The following is a 21,652-nucleotide window of genomic DNA, read 5'->3' as shown; positions in this document are numbered from 1 at the left end:
GCCAATATTTTTTAAAACACTGCAAGGTAAATACTAACCTGTAAGTAATTGCACAGATATAGGGGGCAATGTAAAAAAAAAAAAGCACTATGCTTGCCAAGTAATAGGAGCCAGCAAGAGTTTTTCTTCAACAATGTTTGGTTAACATGCCAGTCTTCAAGCAACTTGATTGTGAGCAGTGGTGGGTTGCCCCCGGTTTGCGGTTCTATAGAACCGGTAGTAAAACTGGCAGGAGGCTCCGCCCACTGACCCGAATGTCATCAAAAGTGGAGGGGGGCGTGCGCACGTGTGCAGCCATCACTGCTCTAGCTTGCACAAACTTGGTTTTAATGCTAATCAGAAATTACAACTAGTATACAGTTGTAGAAGCTTTCATGTTAATTGAGATAAGTCAACACTATCCTAGATTTTCTGGATAAACATTTAAAGTGAACAGTGGGGACAGAGAATTAATTGATACAGAAAATTTCTGTCCCCAGCAATCCAAAATTAATAGGGTTATCAGTGCATGTAACATAGATGTCTGTGTGGGTAAGATTATCAGCCCTGCTATCAAGCAAAACCAAGCATTTAATAGTGAGTGCCATACCATATGCACTAGTCAAACAGGTTGCAAGAAAGTAGGGGCAGTCAGGCACAACACAGGTTATGTAGACAGTAAACACAAGGTCAATCAAAATGGACTCAAATGTCTATACACCAATGCACAGAGTATGAGGAATAAACAAGGTGATTTAGAAATTCAAGTAAATGAGGACAGATATGATATTGTTGCCATTACGAAAACTTGATGGGATGAAACCGTGTCAGCCTCCTCTCTTCAATCTCCAACTATTGTTTAAGTGTTTTTATTACTTAGTAGAGTGCTTAGCTGTTTTATTACCTTGTTAAGTGTTTATGATCTTTTTCAATGCACACTCCGTGATGGACTAGCTTGGATAGGACCGAAACTGTATGTTCCTTTATCACTTAGAGAAACCATCCTACAAGGATGCCATGACGCCAGAATGGCAGGACATTTTGGATTTGTAAAAACCCTACATCTTCTTAAAAGACAATTTTGGTGGCCAAGTCTGAAAAAAGACATTCAATCATATATCTCAAGTTGTCCTACTTGTGCATCATCTAAAAGGCCTCCAGGAAAACCTCCTGGACTCCTTCAAAAAGTAGCCCGACCAGGAGCTCCATGGAAAGAAATATCCATGGATTTCATAGTAGAACTACCCGAAAGTGCTGGCACTATTATCTCTTTTATTCATTAAACATGAAACTCGGTCAACTGAACATTCAAAAATGCTTCACAAATATCATTGACTGGTGCTGATGGTTGATACGGGTTGCTGCCACCGTCCTAGGTATCAACCAAGTACCTTCTTAAGATGTACTATTACTACTACTACTACTACTATTATTATTATTATCTCTTTTATTCATTAAACATGAATCTCGGTCAACTGAACATTCAATAATGCTTCACAAATATCATTGACTGGTGCTGATCATTGATACGGGTTGCTGCCACCGTCCTAGGTATCAACCAAGTACCTTCTTAAGATGTACAATTATTATTATTATCTCTTTTATTCATTAAACATGAAACTCAGTCAACTGAATATTTAAAAATGCATCACAAATACCATTGACTAATACCACAGCAATACCATTGCTAAAGGTTGATACAGGTTGCTGCCATAGTCCTAGGTATCAACCAAGTACCTTCTTAAGATGTACGATGTTCCGAGTAGCACAGTTTTTTGCAGTTCCGCTGGTGTTATTGCAGGAAGCTGCAATTTCTTGATGTGTTTTGTAAAATTCTTGGACAGGGTACCAAGTGCCCCGATAAGAATGGGTATCACTGTTACATGTTTCATCCATAGCCGTGTAGTTTCAATGGCCAGGTCGCGATATTTCATTTTTTCCAGTTCTTTATTATTTTTACTGTTACTACTACTACTACTACTACTACAGGGTTTTGAATTAGATTGTTTACCAGTAGCTTATTTGATCTCAACCTAACCACCTAACCTGTGGAGTTGGTTTGTTACAAAGATGTTGGGTGTCCCCTCCCCCAATTCAGCAAAAAATAAAATAATTTTTTTAAAAAGGCAGGGCTTACCAGACTCCTCAATGGATGTTCACAAAGGGTTGCTTGTAGTCCTTATATTGGAAAAGCAATACTTTTTGAAGGCATATATAATTTATTTGATCCTGTATATAGGTACTCTTCTTTAGCGACTGCTTCGTTCAGTGGTTGTTCACAGTTACAGTGATGATGAGAAAGTAATCCTCACATTTACAACCTTCACATGTCTGTAAAGCAAAGGAAAACTGAAGATCATAAGCAGTCACAGTTTCACATACTAACCATTTCACTTAATGACTGACTTGTGTTTGTGTTCTAGTTATGATTGCTAAAGATTTCTTATTGACTGGGAGAAAGTTCAGATTCACGGATGTTTATGTGCTGTTAATTATAGTTCAAAAATCTGGACTTGGTCCATGTAGGATTATCTCTGGACTTATGCTTAGGCAGTTGACAGAATGATTACCCTGTGTTCCTGGAAAGTCGCTTATATACCAGACGCTAAAGATTGGCTCAATGAAATCTCTCCACTTTCAGCCATTGAACTAAATCTTTTTGGTGGAAAGGAATAACCAAACATTGAAATTCCACGTGATCAAGGGTTAATGTTTAAAAATTAAGTCATAGGAATGCTTATTTAGATGTAATTATTGCATCGGAATTGTAGTTACATAAAGTGATTCAAATGGTTTTTCATCTTTTTATTTTTCTATGCATGTTTGTTGCCTTGTTTTACTGGGCTTTTAATATTTTGCTTTGTTTTAACCATATTCACATTTTGATTGTCGAAAAGAGGGGGGGAAAAACACACAAGTAAAAAGAACACTCGCTCCAAATCTTTCCGTCTGCTGATTATTTTCAATGCCTGATGGGAAATAACAAGCTAGTGAAACCAAGCTTGCAATGAAACCACACCCCCTGAAGTTGTCTCTCCCAGAGAATCTCCTCTGTGAAGCTTTGAAGCTGGCAAGCAGGAGCAGAACTTGAGACCAGACCAGACTATTAGGAGTATGTAATAGTGATGTCCTCCATATCCATAGCTGAGCCAGGAAAGTAACAGACCAAAAATGTAAATTTTAGGATGTTATAAATAGCAGGCATAATAATTCTACAGTGGCTGTCCACCTTCATGATTATAGCTTCTTGCATTTGCAGTAAAAGTGATTTATCTACCTAAACTATGTCCTCAGCTCCTCTCTCCCAATCCTTGAGTGTGGATTTGAGATCCGTTGCATCCCCATTGAGAATGAAGCATTGAGATCTTCAGCTTCTCAATGCAGCACATTATGTCCAGCCGTATGCTTTGTCTCACACTTCCCAACCTTGTTTTTGAAAAGGCTGTGATTGCCAAATCAGCACACAGGTCATACTGGCCCACAGGCACACAAATCAGCACAGGTCGTATATTTATGCATCATAGTATATTGTGTTCTAGGCACGATTGCCATTGCATAATAAATGATGGAGTTCCAAGTAATATCTCTCCAACATAGATGTTGTGGGGTCCTTGGGTCATATATACCTACGTTCAAATTAGCTGTTTAATGCTAGTTTATTCCTAACATCAACAAAGACTGAGGAGCAATTTATGTTTGAGGCAAATATTGAATACTGCCTTATCAGCACACGTTCATTTACCATTAAACCTATAGCACAATAAAAATAAAATCAGAAAATTTTAGATTTGAAAAAACAGGGACTATTTCTTTGATCCCCATTTCTCTACATATCCATTGAGGACAGCCTGCCTTTTCTTTTATTAACTGAAGGGGAGAAAAGGAAGATTGCTATTCAGTAGAAATGGGTTGATGACACAAAAGGAAGCAGCCACCCTAATTACATTTCTGATGCATGCATTTGAAGATCCTTCAGTTAGTCAGTTATGCTGTCTCATGCTACTTTGCTGTAGCATGAGACATCTTCTGTTTGCACTGGAGAGAAAAGAATACAGAACAATTTGCAAACCAGTGTGAACAATTTTAGGCAACAATTAAAGCCGTGTAATATTTCATGTTCCTACCTGTCATTTTCTTCTCATTACCAAAGGCCATCCAGGGTTTCCTCTTTCTCTGTGCTTGAGTCAATCCTCTGTGATCGACTATGGTAATCAATCCAGTATCAACTATCCTTGCTTGTTACTTGTTCTCTTTTATTTTGTCAATTATTTTCACCTTCTCTTGCTCCTTCAGCCACCTCTCCCCCTCCCATTTGTTTATTCATCATGCCTTGAGCCATGTTTACATAGTTATGAGTACTGCAAGTACTGAGGCATTTGATCAGTGTGGAAATTAGAGGAGGTGCTTTGCGGGGTGTTTCCATACCAATGAAACATCACCCCTCACATCAGCAACAGAGAGGAAATTATTATTGTGGTTTGTCACACAATCAGCCAAATGTTTAGACTGGATTTGGCATTTTTTCCATGTATTATATTGCTTCCTTCCCAAGGATCTGGGGTAGGTTGATGTGAATGTTTTATTATGCTAAAGTATCATCACAGGATGTAAGCTGTTAAGAGTAAAGCTGCCTTTTGCAATTGACTGGTGGTGATTTTGTCAATACCAATGGTGTTCAAATATGCTCCAGTTGTTTTGGGATTGCACCCAAGGTGCCTATTACAATTAGTTCTACATTTGCTTTCTTTTGCTACAGTTGTTCTATTTACAGGCCTTTTATTTTGTTATCGGCTCCTATACTTTCTGTTTTATTCTGCTGTCTCCTAGTCCTGCCACACCCACTATCCAGACTCCTCCTCCTTAGAAGTGGGAAACGGATCCTGAAATGACTTTTCAAAGATGGCTAAAACAGGTTTAATTTTCTCTGGCTAGTGACTTCTGGTGTGATGCATAATACCACATTCATAATCTTGAGAGTTGTAGATAGCATAAATGAAGTTCAGTATTTTTATCCATTATTTTAAATGTTTGCTTTTTTACAAATGGAAATATTTTTGCTAGATAGTAAGACAAAAGTGAAAAATGGCCAATCTATTGTTAATGCTTATAAAGTAAGAGTCTATTTCAAGAAAAAAAATATGAGAGGTGCCTATCTTTTAGCAAGTGATACATTTTGCAGATCCTTGAAGATCTGGATGCGTTCCCAGGCATGGGGTTCAGATTGCTACTTGGATCACATTAAATTGCTCATGTGCAAACCTTAGTTGCTCTTATAGGTTTCAATATTTTATTTTATTGTATTTGGGTTTTTTTATTTTAATTGTCATTCCTCTAGAGTTGTTGTGGTGAGACAGGTGGCCACATTCAGTAAATATATACATGCATAGAATGTTATTTATTACCTAACTCTCAATCTTTCTTCTAGCTTCTTCTGTACATATGACCTTTTGGCCATCAATTATGACAGTGCTACCTTTAGGGATAAAACTGGAATTATGGGAAGATGAAGTAGGACCTTCTGTTGTCTGGATTACTTATCTCATCAGTGCTACTCACTCTGGTCTGGAGGAAGGGCATCTTTTACAGACAGATAAGGGAAATCTTTTGTGAGCCTGCCCCAAAGGAATGGATGATTCCTTTGGGTAGATAGGGCACAGTATACAATCCCTGATATTTTTGGCCAGTCAGCCAGAAAAAGAAATCTCAGGTTAATCTTCTCTTTCCATGAATAACTGAAGTCATCCAAGGAGAAAGCAGCTCTGACCACTTCTCTCTCTCCTCTCCAATTTTGGAACCACTTGAGGCATGGTTTCCTTAACAGACTAAGTTTAATTCTAGCCAGTATGACCATAAAGTGGACAGAAGTCTGTCAGGAATCTTTATTAAGCTTAGCTTGCACTTTCAGCCTATGGAGGCCACTGGGCCTTCATATGTTGCCTCCTCAGACCTCAGAACATTGTTGCTGGATCCTTGGAGCAATCCTGCCTGAGTTGGGCTTCATAGCCTGGAAGATTAGCTGGTCCAGACAGAGGAGCAGGAGACCAGTTTCCATTTTCTGAACTGGTCTGAGTCCCAACTCTAGAAGAACCAAAGCTTCTGGAAGCCAAGGAGGGGCGATTTTTTTTTTTTGAGGCGATCCAGCTGAAAAACATTGGTGACCATGGCATCCTCCCCTACAATCCCTCCTTTCAAAATTTACTAATGCTTTGTCTGGCTCCAGCGCTTGAGAACAATAACTCCTCCCTCCTCCTCCTCCTCCTCCTCCTCCTCCTTATTATCAGTCTTTACATCTCAATAAGTTTCTCAGCTGCTAGTTCTTTTTCCCTCATCTTATTTCTATTACCTCCCCTCATTTATTACATATAGACTGCTTTTCAGGTCCCCCTTTCCTTTTTTTCTTGCCTTTCCTGAAGCTAAGTTGCTCACCCTCCCCCCCCCAAGCAAAGAGAAGGGCTCCTACAGAGCTTGCCTTCCTCTCTCTAAATACTGCTGCTAATCCACAAGGGTGGTTCCTTCGGGGCTGCTTAAAAGCTGTTTTCCTGCGAAGGCTATATTGCACCTTCATTGCCATTTCCCATTTACTCTTACATCCCCTGCTGAGTGGTTTGTAAATGCTATCCTTGTTTTCATTGCTGTTCTCTCAAAAGGATTATATTCTCTTAAAAGCTCCTTCCCAAGTGACTGGTACTTCCCCATTGAGTGCTTTGTGGAACTTTTATCGCTGGTCCCTCAGCTGCTGTTTCCCTGTTGAGTGGCCTTTCCCTAAGGATTGCTTCTTTATCTGTATTGCCACTTCCCATGACTGTAATATGCAATAGCATTTAGACTTATATAGCGCTTCATAGTGCTTTTACAGCCTCTCTTAGCGGTTTACAGAGTCAGCATATCGCCCCCAACAATCTGAGTCCTGCGTGAACCTTGAGCCGGTGAGATTTGAACTGCCGAACTGCAGCTAGCAGTCAGCTGAAGTAGCTTGCAATACTGCACTCTAACCACTGTGCCACCTTGCCTCATCAGACTCTAGAAAGTCTCAGGCTGCCCTCTCTGAATACTTTTCTTGTTTTTATTGCTATTCCCTCACCACTGTTTTAAAGCTATTTCCACACGGAATGCTATTTCCATGAGTGCTACTTCTCTTTTTCATTGCCATTCCCCCTCTAGAAAGATTTCATTTTCAATAAACAATTATTAATACAGCAAATATTTGCAACCAGTCTTAAAAGGAGACACTCTTTATTGCTAATATAGAAGCTGGGCACCTTCAACCTGGAAACTATAGTTGACCTTAGCTTGGCTTTGTGATAACTATGCTGTATTTTTCAGAAGCTAGAACTGTACTCTATGGAAAACTATTAGAGAAACTGTTCTCTGTACATACATATCTGTAAAGCCCTATTTTGGTTAATAGGATCAAGTTGCAAAGTACCATGCTTATGTCTATGGAGCTGAAGAAGCTTCTTAGATGAGAAGTGAAATGTCTTCAAAGAAAAACTAGAAAGTCCAGTTGCCTCTTGAAAAAGCACCTTTGGGACTACCATGCTTATGATGTTGAATCTTCCATTTTATTTTGATACAAAGATCAAAGCTAGCTGGTTTCCTTCCAGTTACACGGCATGGCAAGTGGTTGAGGAACAGGCAGGATTGGTGTTTGCATTGGCTTTTTCTTACATGCTGTGGTAACCAAGGGAACCTAAAATCCTCCTTAACTCTTCTGGTTTAAAGTAGCCTTTCCCCTCTTTTTCTACCAGGGCTTTTGCCATAAGCATAATTTTTGAACCACTGTTAGATTGGGTAATGGAGGACGCACGAGACCAGGCTAGTGACAACAGCTCTTTTATTTAGTGTGAGACTTCAGCAAATAATACAGGCAGGAGGTCCCCCTTTTATACACACCTGCACCAGGTGTCAGCCAATAGGATTCAAATGTTTTCCCGCTGGAAATTCCTACCAATAGGAACATACACAACAACCATGTTGACACTTCATTGATTGATGTGCTTGGAAGTTGAGATCTGTCCAGCTTCCATTTGTTACTTTAGGCTTTATCCCCTCCATTTGGTTGAAGATCATTGCCCTCTGCTGCCATTTTGGATTTGGCTACTCAAGAAACTGGACAGATGGTTTCTGCAGACGCATAATGTTGGTAGCTTTGTCTTCTGCTTCATCTTCTGCTTCGTCTTCTGCTTCGTCTATGTCTTGCCTTTATTTTTGTGACTTGTGAATGTTTCCCAAGAAAGGCCTTTGGCAGTTTGCCTAATTGGATCAAGGTTTGCGAGAGAACTGAGGAATTTGTATTGGGAGGCATTTGTTTTATTTTTTTTATAGAAAGTTTTTTATTTTGAACACATTAAAACACAAGACAAACATGCAACATTTATATACATAACACTGTTTCTTATCAGCTATTCAAAGTGGTCCTTTCTTACTATTTATACATATTTTAATTCTATTTTATTCTACTTTTATATTATCTATCTTCCTTTATTTCATCTACATTTTCTTTATTTCATCTACATAGTGATTTTACCCTGTTGTTCAATTTTCATTTGTTTTAATTTGAGTTGAACGACTCTGGAAATGAAGTAATTCTCAGCTGTTCGAATAAAGTTTGTTTGTTTTTTCACGGACTGAGTTTCTTACTACCTACTTGGGCCTGGGTCACAAGAGGAAGTCCCAGAAAGTAAAAGTGCAATGTTAACATATGATATATGTTTGGCAGGATAGCAAAGGTGGAAGGTGAGCACACCTGTGCTTCAGTCATGAACCACACTATTTGACATCACTACTGATGACGGCAGGAAGGAAACAACCTTGTGCACATTGTATGGAAGCATGGTGCATAATTCAACCTCTTTCTCTTCCCCAATGTTTACAGAATATAGAGGGTAAGATCTATCCAGAGGAAATGCAAGAGGATGTGCTTGAGTTTGGGGAGGAGGAAGAGGAAGAGGATGCAGATGTGCTATTGCAAGACAAAGATTTTGATCATGCCCAGCAGGTTCCACCAAACAATTATGGTGCTAAGTTCCTGCCCCATAATGCAAAACCAGTCTTGTCCTGGGAGGGGGATGCAAAACATTCCAAGTATACCAGCTATGCTTACTGTCCTTATAAACGAGCAGATATTAAGGAACCAGAAGTGGAACATGAACTAGAGAGGTGGAGAGCTGAGAACAAAGAAAGAATATTCCCTTGACCAAGATTTGGAGGCCAAAGGGATACACAACCAGGTCTGAGCCTGCCTCCCAAGCCTGTGTTCACATGTTTTTATGGAGGTCTTTGTTTGCATTCCCTCTTAATTAGTTGTAGATATCCTTTCAAGACCCACAGGAGAGTTGTTTATTAGTATTTCTTTTGTTGATCTGAGTAACAAGCTGGAGCAACACCTATATAATCCCTATGAGATTTTTGAGATTGAGCATCATGTCCAAGTGATGCACAACACCATATTTTGCTACAGGAGAGATTAGGAGTTTTACATAACTATACAAACTATTTGCAAAATCTTTGCAGAGTGGAATACAGTCCACAGGGGACATAAAGGGTGACCTTGATTGAAGTGCTTGTGGTGAATATAGATGTGTATATGTACATGTGATATACACATCCATATAACTAAGCACAGAAACATTACACATATATTTCTCCATGTTAATGAACACATACACACACACATATCCATACATATCCATACATACATACATACATACATACATACATACATACATACATACATACATACATACAAATATTTACACACAGTGCCCATGTCAAAGTAATAATGTGCACAACATATGTGGCAGGGTTCAAGGTGGAAGCAAGATAGATTTATTATTTATTTATTTATGCTCAATGCTGCTTATTCATTCATTGCCAAATAAGTAGAGATGTTCAAATACACTCAATGCAAATAGGTATTGAATTCCACCCATGTGTATGTTTGTGCTCTATTATAGATTGTCCACCATTAAATGGGAGCACTCAGTATTACTGACATGCTGTGTTACCCACCTTCTGTGAGGGCATCACGTGACACCTTTTGCCTCTCAGTTATTTGCTTACCAGCCCTAATGGTTTCTTGTAACCATGAGCCATGCTCCTTTCTCGTGGAAGAAAAAACCTTCTTATACAGATTTGGGCAATCCCTCATTTCTCTATTGCACTAATGGTTTAAAATGTCTGCTTGCTGATTTCTTCTTTCATTTGCAATGTGGAGACTTCAGCTCCTCCTTTAATTTTGAGACCCAGGAAAGTAGCAAGCCAGCCACAAAGACATATTCTCCCAGGCTTACATTTATTTTTCCCCTGTAGATGAAGAGCCTTCTGCTTCTCAAGAAATGCCGAGATTTTGTAAACCTTCAGTTAGGTCTCGCCTTTCCTACTGTGGCCCAGAGTTCCTTTATCCTGTGAAGATAACAAAGGGGACTGCCCCTTCAGCAGGAGCCTCCCCTCTTGTATCATCAGCAGAGAGAATATTTTCAGGGACTGCCAAACAAGAAATCAGCAATTGCACCTTGAAGCTTCTTACCTTCCACTAAATTTCTGTCAGTGCCACTTTGCTGATCCTGCAGGATAAAATCTTCCTACCATAGAAATCTGTGGTTCGGTGCAGAGCGCCGTGCCTCCCAAATGTTGTGCAGAACTGCCCAAGCATTTATCACAGCAGCTGCACATTTTTCTGTGCAACTGGCAGATGTGCTCTCAGCATTGCCAACGTGCCTTTAGCCTCCCTAATGGATGTGCCACAGTGTTATGACAGTGATTGACGACACAATTACGATTTTGCTTTCACCTGCCAAGAGGGCCATAAGAAAGGCTTCACAATCCCTCTGAGTGAGGGTTATACATGTGATTGAAAATCCATTGCTTGTATAATGGTGGGGGCGGAATTATCCTGAAGACTATTTCCTCCCATGACGAGTCTTTCCAGAAGAATGGGAAGCCTTACTACTCTGCTTCTTTGGACATCATAGCTATCTGTTTTGTTCTCCCTTATGCATGTTGCAGTGTAGTTTCAAGGTGATTTGTCACTGTTTTTCTCTGATTTTCTAATATGCAAAGGCATAAAGCCTCTTTTTAAAATGTTGACAATTCAGTTCTTGGTGTATCCCGCCAGATGGCACCATCTCATACATTTAGTTTAATTGCTCAGTAAATAGATCAGTGCATTTACTGAGCACACTTCCCTTCCAGACAGATTGGACTCCCATTATCGTAATTTCCAAACAGGATTGGAATTGGGCGTGTTGGCTGAGAACTATGAAGAGACCGATGAAGACACCTGGATCTCATTAGAACAAGAAAGGCCAGCAGATACAATTTTGCAATGACTTTGAAGTCTTAAATAATACCAAAGGCAAACTCAGTTTCCAACCTAGAATTGAAAGGGTGTTGCCCTAGGGCCTTTTGTCATTTGCACCAATGTCAGCATGAACATGGCTCAGCAACCTTTTTTTCTGCTTTGTCCCCATGACATGCCTTCATCTCATCCTCAATTTATGCCTCAGGTAATGTAAACTTGTCAGTAACTCATCTGCTGTTGAAGTTTTGCAGGCAGCATATCTTGACATGCTTCACCTGCCAATCATCCCTCAGCCTGTTCAGGGTTGGGTGGGGCTTGTCTTAATTCTGGTTTCTCTGCACTATCATCTGCACATTCTTCTTTGGAGAGTAAAACAGTTCATTTCTTTCAAACAGGCTGTCCCGCCCCCCATACAAATTGGTCTTAGATTTATCTCCAGCTTGGACACTGGAATCAGCCTGTTGAGCAGTAGATCAGAAGCGCTGGTGAAGCAAAAGATAGAGAATGTCTTTCTTTCCACAACTCCCCTTGCACCTATCAGCTGTGGTCTGGCCGACTTTTGAACATGGTTTAAAGCAGGACTTCTGGGAGTTGAAGTCCACAAGTCTTAAAGGGACCAAGGTTTTAAACCTGCTTTAAAGCTCTTTTGGAATGCTATGATGAATTGTAAAGCTGGCCTGCCCAATATGTGGCCATGTGACTGGGAGGGTGGGGTGGGGAGCAGGGATGGCAGTGTCCATTCATTTTTGTTAGCCACAAGGAATTGCAAAGGAAATACAGCCTGGAACCTGAAAGGAAAGGAGGTGGAAGATGCATAAAATGAATTTTTTAAAATATTGATCCTGGTTTTCATTTTCATTTTTAAATGTGAAAGAAGAAACATATAAAATATGTTGAAAAGAAAAAAAAAAGATGTAGAATTAGGATTGGCCATAATTATTTCCAGGCCAATGGCTACACTTTGCTTTTGAATGGCATGTCAGATGTAAGGTCTTAAACTGAACTGTTGTTTTCATTAACATGTGATTAAAACTAAATATGGTTAATGTAAATATAGGGAGAAATACGGTTTCTCCCTGCAGTCAGAGGTGGGTTTCAGCAGGCTCTGACCAGTTCTGGAGAACCAGTAGCGAAAATTTTGAGTAGTTCGAAGAACCGGTAGTAAGAATTCTGATTGGCCTCTCCCTCATCTATTCTCTGCCTCCTAAGTCCCAGCTGATTGGGAGGAAATGGGGATTTTTGCCTTAATCTTCCCCTGCCACGCCCACCAAGCCACGCCCACCAAGACATGCCCATCAAGCAATGCCACGCCCACAAAGCCACACCCAGAGAACTGGTAGTAAAAAATTTTGAAACCCACCACTGCCTGCAGTCATATATTAATAACTTCTTCCAATAATATGGAAATCTCAGAGAGCTGTACCCAAACCTTCCAGGTATAGTGCACCCAACCCAGGACTTCTAGTTTAGTGCTATATGAAACTCAGCCCCTGTTCAATAGTAAAATTGTAATTTGTCCACTCTTTCCCAACAAACCTGTACTGTACTTATTACCCTGGTTTCAGAATATAGGATTGAAGAGGAACTATTTTTTTGTGTGTGAAATTCCCATTTTAAAAAAGGGAGAGTAATGTAAATCACTGCATTCCTGAAACTCATTCCATTCTCTTTCAGGATCCACCTCTAGTTTTGTTCGCATCAAGGATACTCTGTCAACCAATTGTTAATGTCTGCTCCTATTACCTCCTATGGATGCTACATGCAAACAGGATAACTCTTGTCGTTTTCAGTTCATACTTTGGGTAATAAATACTAAACCCCCAGCAATCTTGGCACACATCGTTTGTGATAAGTGCTTTTCCCCGCCATCTATCTTCATAGCCGGACTTACGTTAAACAAAGTAGATCATGCTAGGCTTTGCCTATCAGAACATCTGCTTTTACAACATCTTGCCTCTCAGCTTCATTATTTATGAAAATTCTTGGTTCAGTTTTGTCTTTTGACTGCTGACAACTAATACATGACAACAGTTTTGTCATAACTTTTAAGCCTTGCAGGAACCTACTGTATAGAGTTGTAATGGGCTATGATTGTAATGTCATTGGTATTTGATTATGAATGTACATTATTTTTCTTTTCACACCAAGAGATGTGACAGTGTCCAATAAACTGGACATGAGCAACTCTTCTGTCCATAACTTGAAGTGATATCCCAATAAAAGAGCTGAAGTTAGCAAAGGGTGTGTGTATGTGTGTGTGTGTGTGTGTGTGTGTGTGTGTGAGAGAGAGAGAGGGGGGGGGATATGGAAATATGGATGGGTTCGTGTTCTTTTGAAGGAACTGATTCTTATTTTGGTGTTTTGGTTTACCAATCAGGTCAGTTTCAGCTCAAGAATCAGGATACCCCCTATAGAAATACTGGATTCTGACCATTTCTGGCCATATATTTTTTCCATGTTGATTGCAAGCTCTGGGATCTGTTGTCCTGCTTATTTGGAAGGACACCAATAAGTAGATTAACAATACAAAATGGATGGAACCAGGATTTTAATTTTTTGTTTTGTTTTGTGGGGACAAGTGGGAAGAAGTTGGAAGGAAGAGGTCTTGTTTTATAAACAAATAATGTATATACCTGTATTTATGTATCCCAGCTCAAAATGGCTCATGGCACAATTGGAGACAATTCTGAAGGCTTTACAAATGCCAAGAAAGAGATATGGAGACCTATAAGCAGACTTAAGCCTTCCAGATGCCTGGTCTTGGCTTATTGTAGCTGTTGAAATGGCTTTCCCATGAAATGCTTGTTGACGGAGTACAAAATTCTTTGCAACTTTAGTCTTTCTTAAAGGGGATCAGCATTTTAATTAGTTGTAGCTCCCCCCTACCTTCCACAGCATATCTGTAGATACTCCAAGGATGGAAGGATCTAGAAAAAGACTGAAGTGGGCAATCTTTTGAATCTTGAACTTGTTTCTTCATAAGTTTTCAGTTGGTTATCAATACTTACTACCTATATCACACAAAGTTCTTGGCCTGTTTCAATTTTGATCTTCCAAAATCACTTTCAAAGCAAGACGTTCACTGCTATTTTTTTTAAAAAAATCATTTTTGTTGAAAGATTTTACATATAGAATATGAAATAACATTCAAAGAAAAATATACTCAATGTGAAATAGAAAAAACATAAAGAAAAAAGGACATAGAAAATAGTAAAAAAAGCAGAAAACATGAAAATACATATAAAAAATGTATAATGAAGATTTTTTAATCTTCCTCCTGGCAGTTATAATGCAATTCTAATCAAACCTCTCTCACTAAGAACTATAGCCTCTATAGATCATAATTCCCTTCTTCCAATAACCCATTCTTTCTAATCAAAACCATAAATCAAGAAATTGTTTTCTTTTTTATACAAAAACTCCTGAGGCGTTCACTGTCATTGATAAATGTCAATAATGATCTTTCTCTAATCAAAGAAGTCAGTTTGGCCATTTCAGAAAGTTCTGTCAATTTCAACCATTTCTTCATGGTAAGCAATGACGAACCTTTCCATCTTTGTGCATATAATCTCACCACAGTGATCATTTATTGAAATGATATTTCATGAATATTTTCTATCCATCAGTCCTAAAAGGAAAAGTTCCAATGTCAATTAAACTTTCATCTGTTAAATCCCTTGTATCAAAATATGTATTTGAATTCATTTTTAAAGCTTTTTTACATGTCCACATGATAAAGGATCCCTTCATTTTGTTCCCATTTCCAAAATACATTTTGAATCCCTCTAGTTAACTTCTTTGGCATCATGCTCCAGACTCGCTGCTATCTAATGAGGAAGCAGTATTTTATTACCAGAAGATCTCTGCCATTCTGAAAATGGCAAAACTTTTAGAAGTTGCCAAAGTGTTATGGGTAAGAGCATTACAGTTAAATTCCCATTCTTTTGCATGAGAAACTAAACATGTGGAGAGATAATAAAGACATAAAATAATAATCATGGCAATAAAAGATGGGTAAGGTAACTATAATTTCTCATTTATGATAAGGGAGAGTTTTAATGAATTGAGTCAGCTTTTTTCACTGCTGTTAATTTTTAACAATTATGGGAAACACCTTCCAAGATCTGATAATTAGTGAATTATCAGAATTAAATATATGAATTAAAGGATAATTAGTGAAACTTTGAAATACCTATAATACCTGCAAGAAAAATAACCTTGAATTTAAGGTAAAATTTCCCCAAAACTCTAGACAGAAAAAGAAGCTATATCCACTTACAGAAATACTGTACACCATCCAGATTCCCCACCATCCTATGTTGCCATCTGGAGTTGCCCATTCCTGATTAAACCCAGTCTAGAGATTCCATCCTCTTGATCAAGTGTCTGCATAAACTTCACTTGTATATGTACAGTATAGCTGTATATTTATGTGCATGGGCCAGAGACCCCAATGCCAGAAAAGATAGGCCAAAACAGCAAAATTACTTAATGATTAATAACTGAAATTAAATCTGTCAGATAAGGTATCCTATTCATAACATAAATCAACCCCCCCTCCCTTGGCATGTTTGCACACAAGCAAACTATTCTGTTGCACAGAGACTACTTTTGAACTCATGCCTACAAGTACATACAGCACATGCACACACTACAAGAATCTGTTTAGCCCAGATTATTCCATGTAAACTTGCATGAACTCTTGAGAAGAGATCCCTGGGGCATTGTACTGTCTTTTCTTACAAGAGGGAAATAGATTGATCCATGCTTTAATGGAAGGAAGGAAAGTCTGCAGACTCTTAGCCTTATGTGTGAAAAAAGAAGTCAGGAGTAAGATCTTCCTCAGTCCTACTCAGAGAAGAGACAACTTCTTTCTGTCCCCAAAGTCCTTTGCTTTTATTATTTGCAAGTCCTAGCCATTCAACTCTCTTTCAACCATCCTGTTTTCAGACTATTCTTTTGGAGTAAAATTAACCTTGTAAATACTGTCTGCACTTGTGATGTATTTATAGCAGGTCATGAAAGCACTTTTGTTCACAGCTATTTGTTGGTCATTTTGACCTACCACTTTTTGTATTTCACATGGGGAGCTTGAAGAATGTCCTGCAAGGCCCTCCTGAAAGATAAGCAGATCTTCTTTAAGAAGAAAATGTGAAAAGCCACTAATTAGGCTATTTTCGTTTATGGATCGTTTATGGTCAGAGGATCTTGCAGGAATGCTGTTGCTTTTTATATTTGCTGCCAAAAAATAACCCTTCTTCAGCTTGAGTTACAACAAAATGGGGTGAATAAAGAAAGGCACTGGAAGAGGCTGGAGCTAATGGAGAAAGATTCCTGTAGCCAGATGTGCCCCATTTCTGCTGCAGCAATAGGTTTGTCAGATGTTGCCCCTATTGGTTGGGGATATGCAGAAGAGAGAAGATGTTGTTTCGGGGATAAATTATAAAAAAGGGGCTTTGCTCACTATTTGGGTTCTCTTAAGGATCTGAGGACAATTATTCCTAGAAAGATGCATTGGTAGAAGTCAAACTGTTAAACTGTATAGCATGGATTAACCATTATTATTTATTATGAATAAAATGATTGTGAAATATTAATTATTAAAAATATTAAAAATATGCTTGTATGTAATTTTTTGTATGCCTTTGAGTGAATGTTGACTCTTGGTGATTGCCTGCATGAGTCCCTGCAGAGTTTGTTTTGGCAAGATTTTCAGAAGTGACTTGCCTCCTTAGAGGGACAGGCCCAAAGTCACCCCAGTCTTTGTGCCTAAAGTGGGACTGGAATTGATAGTTTCCTGGTCTCTAATTCAGTACCTGATCTTTAACCCAGCATATTTAACCATCATCTTCTCTTTTAACTTGGCTTTCAGATAGACTGATGAATGGAGAGAGAGAGAGAGAGAGAGAGAGAGAGAGAGAGATGGTATGTGCCCGTATTAAATTCCATTTTAAACTAGGTTCTTTAGCCAAATTGATAAGTTAATGATTACTTTTTTTTAATACCAGATTCCAAGGTTTACTCTCTTCAATCTGCACATCCCATATTAACAAGGAAGCATGGGGTGGGGTGGGGTGTAATTATCCCGATTTTCAGTTGTACTCTTGGACCCACATATTCTGTTTTGTATTTTTTAATGAATGAAAATGAGATAGAATGATCACCACTAATGTTATAATTAAGCAGTCAATATCTGTAACACTTGAAGTCCTGGGAAGTACTGGGTTATAATGGAAACAGAAGTTTTATTGTATGCTCAGTAATTACGATTGCATCTTTGGAAATTATTGGGAAAGAAATCAACATTTGACTCTTGTTCTAAAGAGAATGTTATCCCTTGAAAATGGTGGGTAAAGTTTTTTTCTGGTAAAGATGGGTTCAGAGAAGCTCAGACCAACTTATTATTAATGATTAAAACAATGCAGTTTAATTTTTTAAAACAAGACAACAAAGATGGAAGATCCATTTACCTAGCATGTGCTGTACTTGCAAATCAAAGGGTTTATCACTGAGCAGTGAGTCAGAACCAACACAACAGAGGAAACAAGTGGAATGGGGGCTACAGATTTCTTGCCCATATAGTTTTCTGTTGAACAGAGGATGAGTAGATAGTGGTACTTGCACACTGATTTTCATTCATTGAAATCTGTAACAGGATACAACTGCTGCTTGGATTTCAATATTGCATTGCTGAGCAAGCCACTTTCTCTACCCAATTTGATCATGCCAAGGATTTTAGTCAGTGCAAAATGCAGCTGTCCTCAAGCAAAGCAAATGGTGAGTGATGCTCCCTGATCCCAGACTGGTTAATGTCTGAAAATAAATTGTCTTCGCCTCCCAGGACCTATAGCTATGGAATCAGCAAACAGTTAATTCGGGGGAAATAATATCTGAGGAATGCATGCAATGAATGGTAATATTGAGATACCCATGCTTGCCATAACCATATCTGGAAGGAGATCGTATACATTTATGATTATCTCCCATTTAAACAAAAAAATATGTTTGGACAAGGTGCAAACTATGTAAAAATTGATGAGCATCATTCCCAGGAAGTCAGAATACTTTTCCCACAAACAAAGACTATACATTCTAGAACTTTTTAGTCTGGATAAAATAAATTTTCCCCTAAACTAAAAAGGATTGCTTAGATGGTTTCTGAAAAATACAGAAAAAATGATTAAGAAAAAGTAGGGATAAGAATTAATATAGCACTGTAAATTTTCTCTCATAATTGGCCAAAGTGTAATTTCTGTTTTTTTAAAAAAAACAAGTATAATAGTGAATTTAAAAAAAAAGCCAACCATTATCACTTTGGATATAGTTTAGGGAGAACGTTCCAGTATTTCTAAATACAGGCCTGTCAGAATGAACCTTTTTACAAGGTCAATAACACCAGGGTTAGTGATTCTTGCTAATTTACACTCCAGTCATTAAAAGAATTAACTTCCTTTTACAACTCTATGAGGACAGCTGTGGGGTGCTCAGATGAGTAATCTGAACTAAGAAAGCCTTATATAAACTGGAGCTTTCCATTCCTGGGCCAAGTCGGAATCCTCCTCATCAAGACTTTCATCTGCAAGTTTTTCACTGCCATCCCACAGAAGATGGGTTTCACTGGAAAATATGAAATGGAAAATGAAGAAAACTATGACAACTTTATGAAGCGCCTAGGTGCGTATGTACATCTTTTTCTCTTTCATAAATTAGATGTTTCTTTGGCTAGAATAAAGAGAGTTCTTGCCCTGTGCATTTCAAGAGAAAAACATTATATTTGCATTAACTTTGTCTAGTTAGTGAAATAGTGTGCAAGCTTTCAGGATTTTAATGGTATGGGGTTTTTGGGGGTGTTGGTATTGGATGAGGACAAAATGTACATCAGTGCAGTAAAATTCCAGTGTCTGCAGGATTTTTTCTGACGGCTTTTTTCCCCCTTATAATTCAAATTTTTGTAATTCAAAAACTTGCACCATCTTCTTTTTCAGATAAATTAGACTGAGTTATGAGAAAGCTTTCATCAGCAGGCCCGAAAGGCTGCAGATTGGTATTGTGGCTACTGATTGGACAGTTCCTTTTTTATACATTTATAATCATGAAATGATTCTGGTTCTACCAAAAACAATACTTTTAGGGGCAAACTTCCCATATAAGACTTTTTATTACTATCTATAAATATGAATTCAAGATACTGTAAATTCAATATAACCCCCCCAAACTTTCTAAAGAAAAAAGAAAGCAATTAAATAGCAGCATTTTTATGGACCTTGATAAACAATTAACAGGTGCAGTGTTGATTAACAACTGATTCTTATTCCCTCTCTGTTAGGTCTTCCTCATGATACAATTGAAAAAGGAAGAAATTTCAAGATCATTACTGAAATAGTACAGAATAATGATGAATTCACCTGGTCTCAGATATATCCAGGAGGACACACCTTGACTAATACATTTGTTATTGGCAAAGAATCAGAAATGGAGACAGTAGGAGGCAAAAAATTCAAGGTAAACAATTGTTTGGCACCATGGCTTCCATCTTGCAGATTTGGACTGCCCTGTTCCTTGATGTTTCTGGTCCTGATCTTAAGTGTTTATGAACTTTGAAACATGAGCAACAATTGTTAGGGTTCCAAATTTGGTATCATGTGCATTTGAATTATCTTTTTTTACCCATCCACCCATCCTAATTACTTCAGACCCTACTGACAGAAGGTTATTTCTCTTGGCCTTGATAAAAATCCTATCTGCAGATCCTTCGCCCAGCAAGAAAAATATATTGGTACAACATAAGAGCACCAGCGTGCCTACCGTCCCTGTCCTAATGTATTCAATTCATGCTTATACTTGTATATATTATTTAATATGTATTTGACAAGACAAACAAATGAACAAATATTGGAAGCCGTCACTGCCACTCCATATTTTATCATAGGCACCAGGCCATGGAATGGGGCAGCCTATACAGGTATAGGGTACTCTAAGAATAGGGATTCGTGAATTTGGTTGACCAAAAACAAGTGGTCTTGGTGGAAACCAGTACATTGGAGGGATGGGGTGTGCCTGCAGACATCTGAAGTGGCCTATAGATGCCACAATGGTCTCATTCTCATAAATCAGCTGAATGTAGTGATGTGCTAATAAATGTATAACAACTGGGTCTGTAGTTTACTGTTTCCCTGCTAACAAACTGGTGATTGGCATTGTGGGTCAGCTCTGCTCTCAACCAGCTTGCAAAATTCCAGAAAATGCGACAATCGGTTTTTATGTCCCAGCTCCAGCACACCACTGCTTGACTGTGACAGTAACAAGAATTGTATTAGATTGTACCCATGGCAAATTACTCTAGCTTATTGCCTACTTAAAGGGGAAAATGCTACTTTAACTCTGGAACAGCATAGATGATGTTAAGTTGCTATAGAAATAAGATTGGAGTGAGATGAAGGATATCATGAAATCATGTCAGAAAAGAGAGGTTGCTAGGATATATTTGCGCTATGGAAAGGCTCAGAGTAGCTGCAGCTTCGGAACATCATTTTTGCTTCTTTAACACACTGGGTGGATCCAGATTTATTTATACTGTACTCAATGTAGTCTGTATGAAACAAATTGAACTTTTGGAGGTCCAGTGCCAGTGATTTTTATGGCTATCATTAAATCCAATCCAGTTTATATAATTAATTTTCATTTGTTCTTTCCAGCAGTGGTCAAATATCTCTCTGAAAGCAAGAGTGAATATAGCATTTGGTTGGATTAGTTGCTCATAGGTCTGCCTCAGATATGGATAATTAACAACCTGTATACAATCCCTGGTTGCAGAAAGTAAAGCTACTGACCTCCCTATGCTGGGGACCAGATCTGTGCTTCCCCCAGCTAATGACAGTAGAAAACCAATTATGAGTAGGAGAACTAGGAGGAAGGCAACTTGACTGACCGACCTTTTCCATGATTCCTTATTTAATGTGGCTTATTCCTTTTTTTTTCAATATATGTTTTATTTTTTTAACAATAATGTGGCTTATTCCTTACAGTGGAAACCACAATTTGCAAGAAGGTTAATGGATGGCTAGCAGAGTTTACTTTCCACATCATCCTAATTACTTCAGACCCTACTGACAGAAGGTTATTTCTCTTGGCCTTGATAAAAATCCTATCTGCAGATCCTTCGCCCAGCAAGAAAAATATATTGGTACAACATAAGAGCACCAGCGTGCCTACCGTCCCTGTCCTAATGTATTCAATTCATGCTTATACTTGTATATATTATTTAATATGTATTTGACAAGACAAACAAATGAACAAATATTGGAAGCCGTCACTGCCACTCCATATTTTATCATAGGCACCAGGCCATGGAATGGGGCAGCCTATACAGGT

The 21,652-nt window shown here is 38.5% G+C and overlaps 1 protein-coding gene across 1 annotated transcript in view; it reads left to right on the top strand.

The window, feature by feature from the left end:
- FABP6 (fatty acid binding protein 6) overlaps window positions 1-21,652 on the top strand; it is a 191,452-nt gene that overhangs the window by 165,072 nt on the left and 4,728 nt on the right. Inside the window, exons 2-4 of the mRNA XM_058167142.1 lie at window positions 17,937-18,058; window positions 18,886-18,955; window positions 19,608-19,783. Of these exons, the coding sequence (XP_058023125.1) occupies window positions 18,005-18,058; window positions 18,886-18,955; window positions 19,608-19,783 (300 nt within the window). The 5' untranslated portion in view covers window positions 17,937-18,004. The remainder of the gene's footprint in view (window positions 1-17,936; window positions 18,059-18,885; window positions 18,956-19,607; window positions 19,784-21,652) is intronic.

This window comes from Ahaetulla prasina, chromosome 2 (assembly GCF_028640845.1).
Source record: "Ahaetulla prasina isolate Xishuangbanna chromosome 2, ASM2864084v1, whole genome shotgun sequence".
In the NCBI taxonomy this organism is placed as follows: Eukaryota; Metazoa; Chordata; class Lepidosauria; order Squamata; family Colubridae; genus Ahaetulla; species Ahaetulla prasina.
This window is presented reverse-complemented; position numbering and strand designations above follow the sequence as displayed.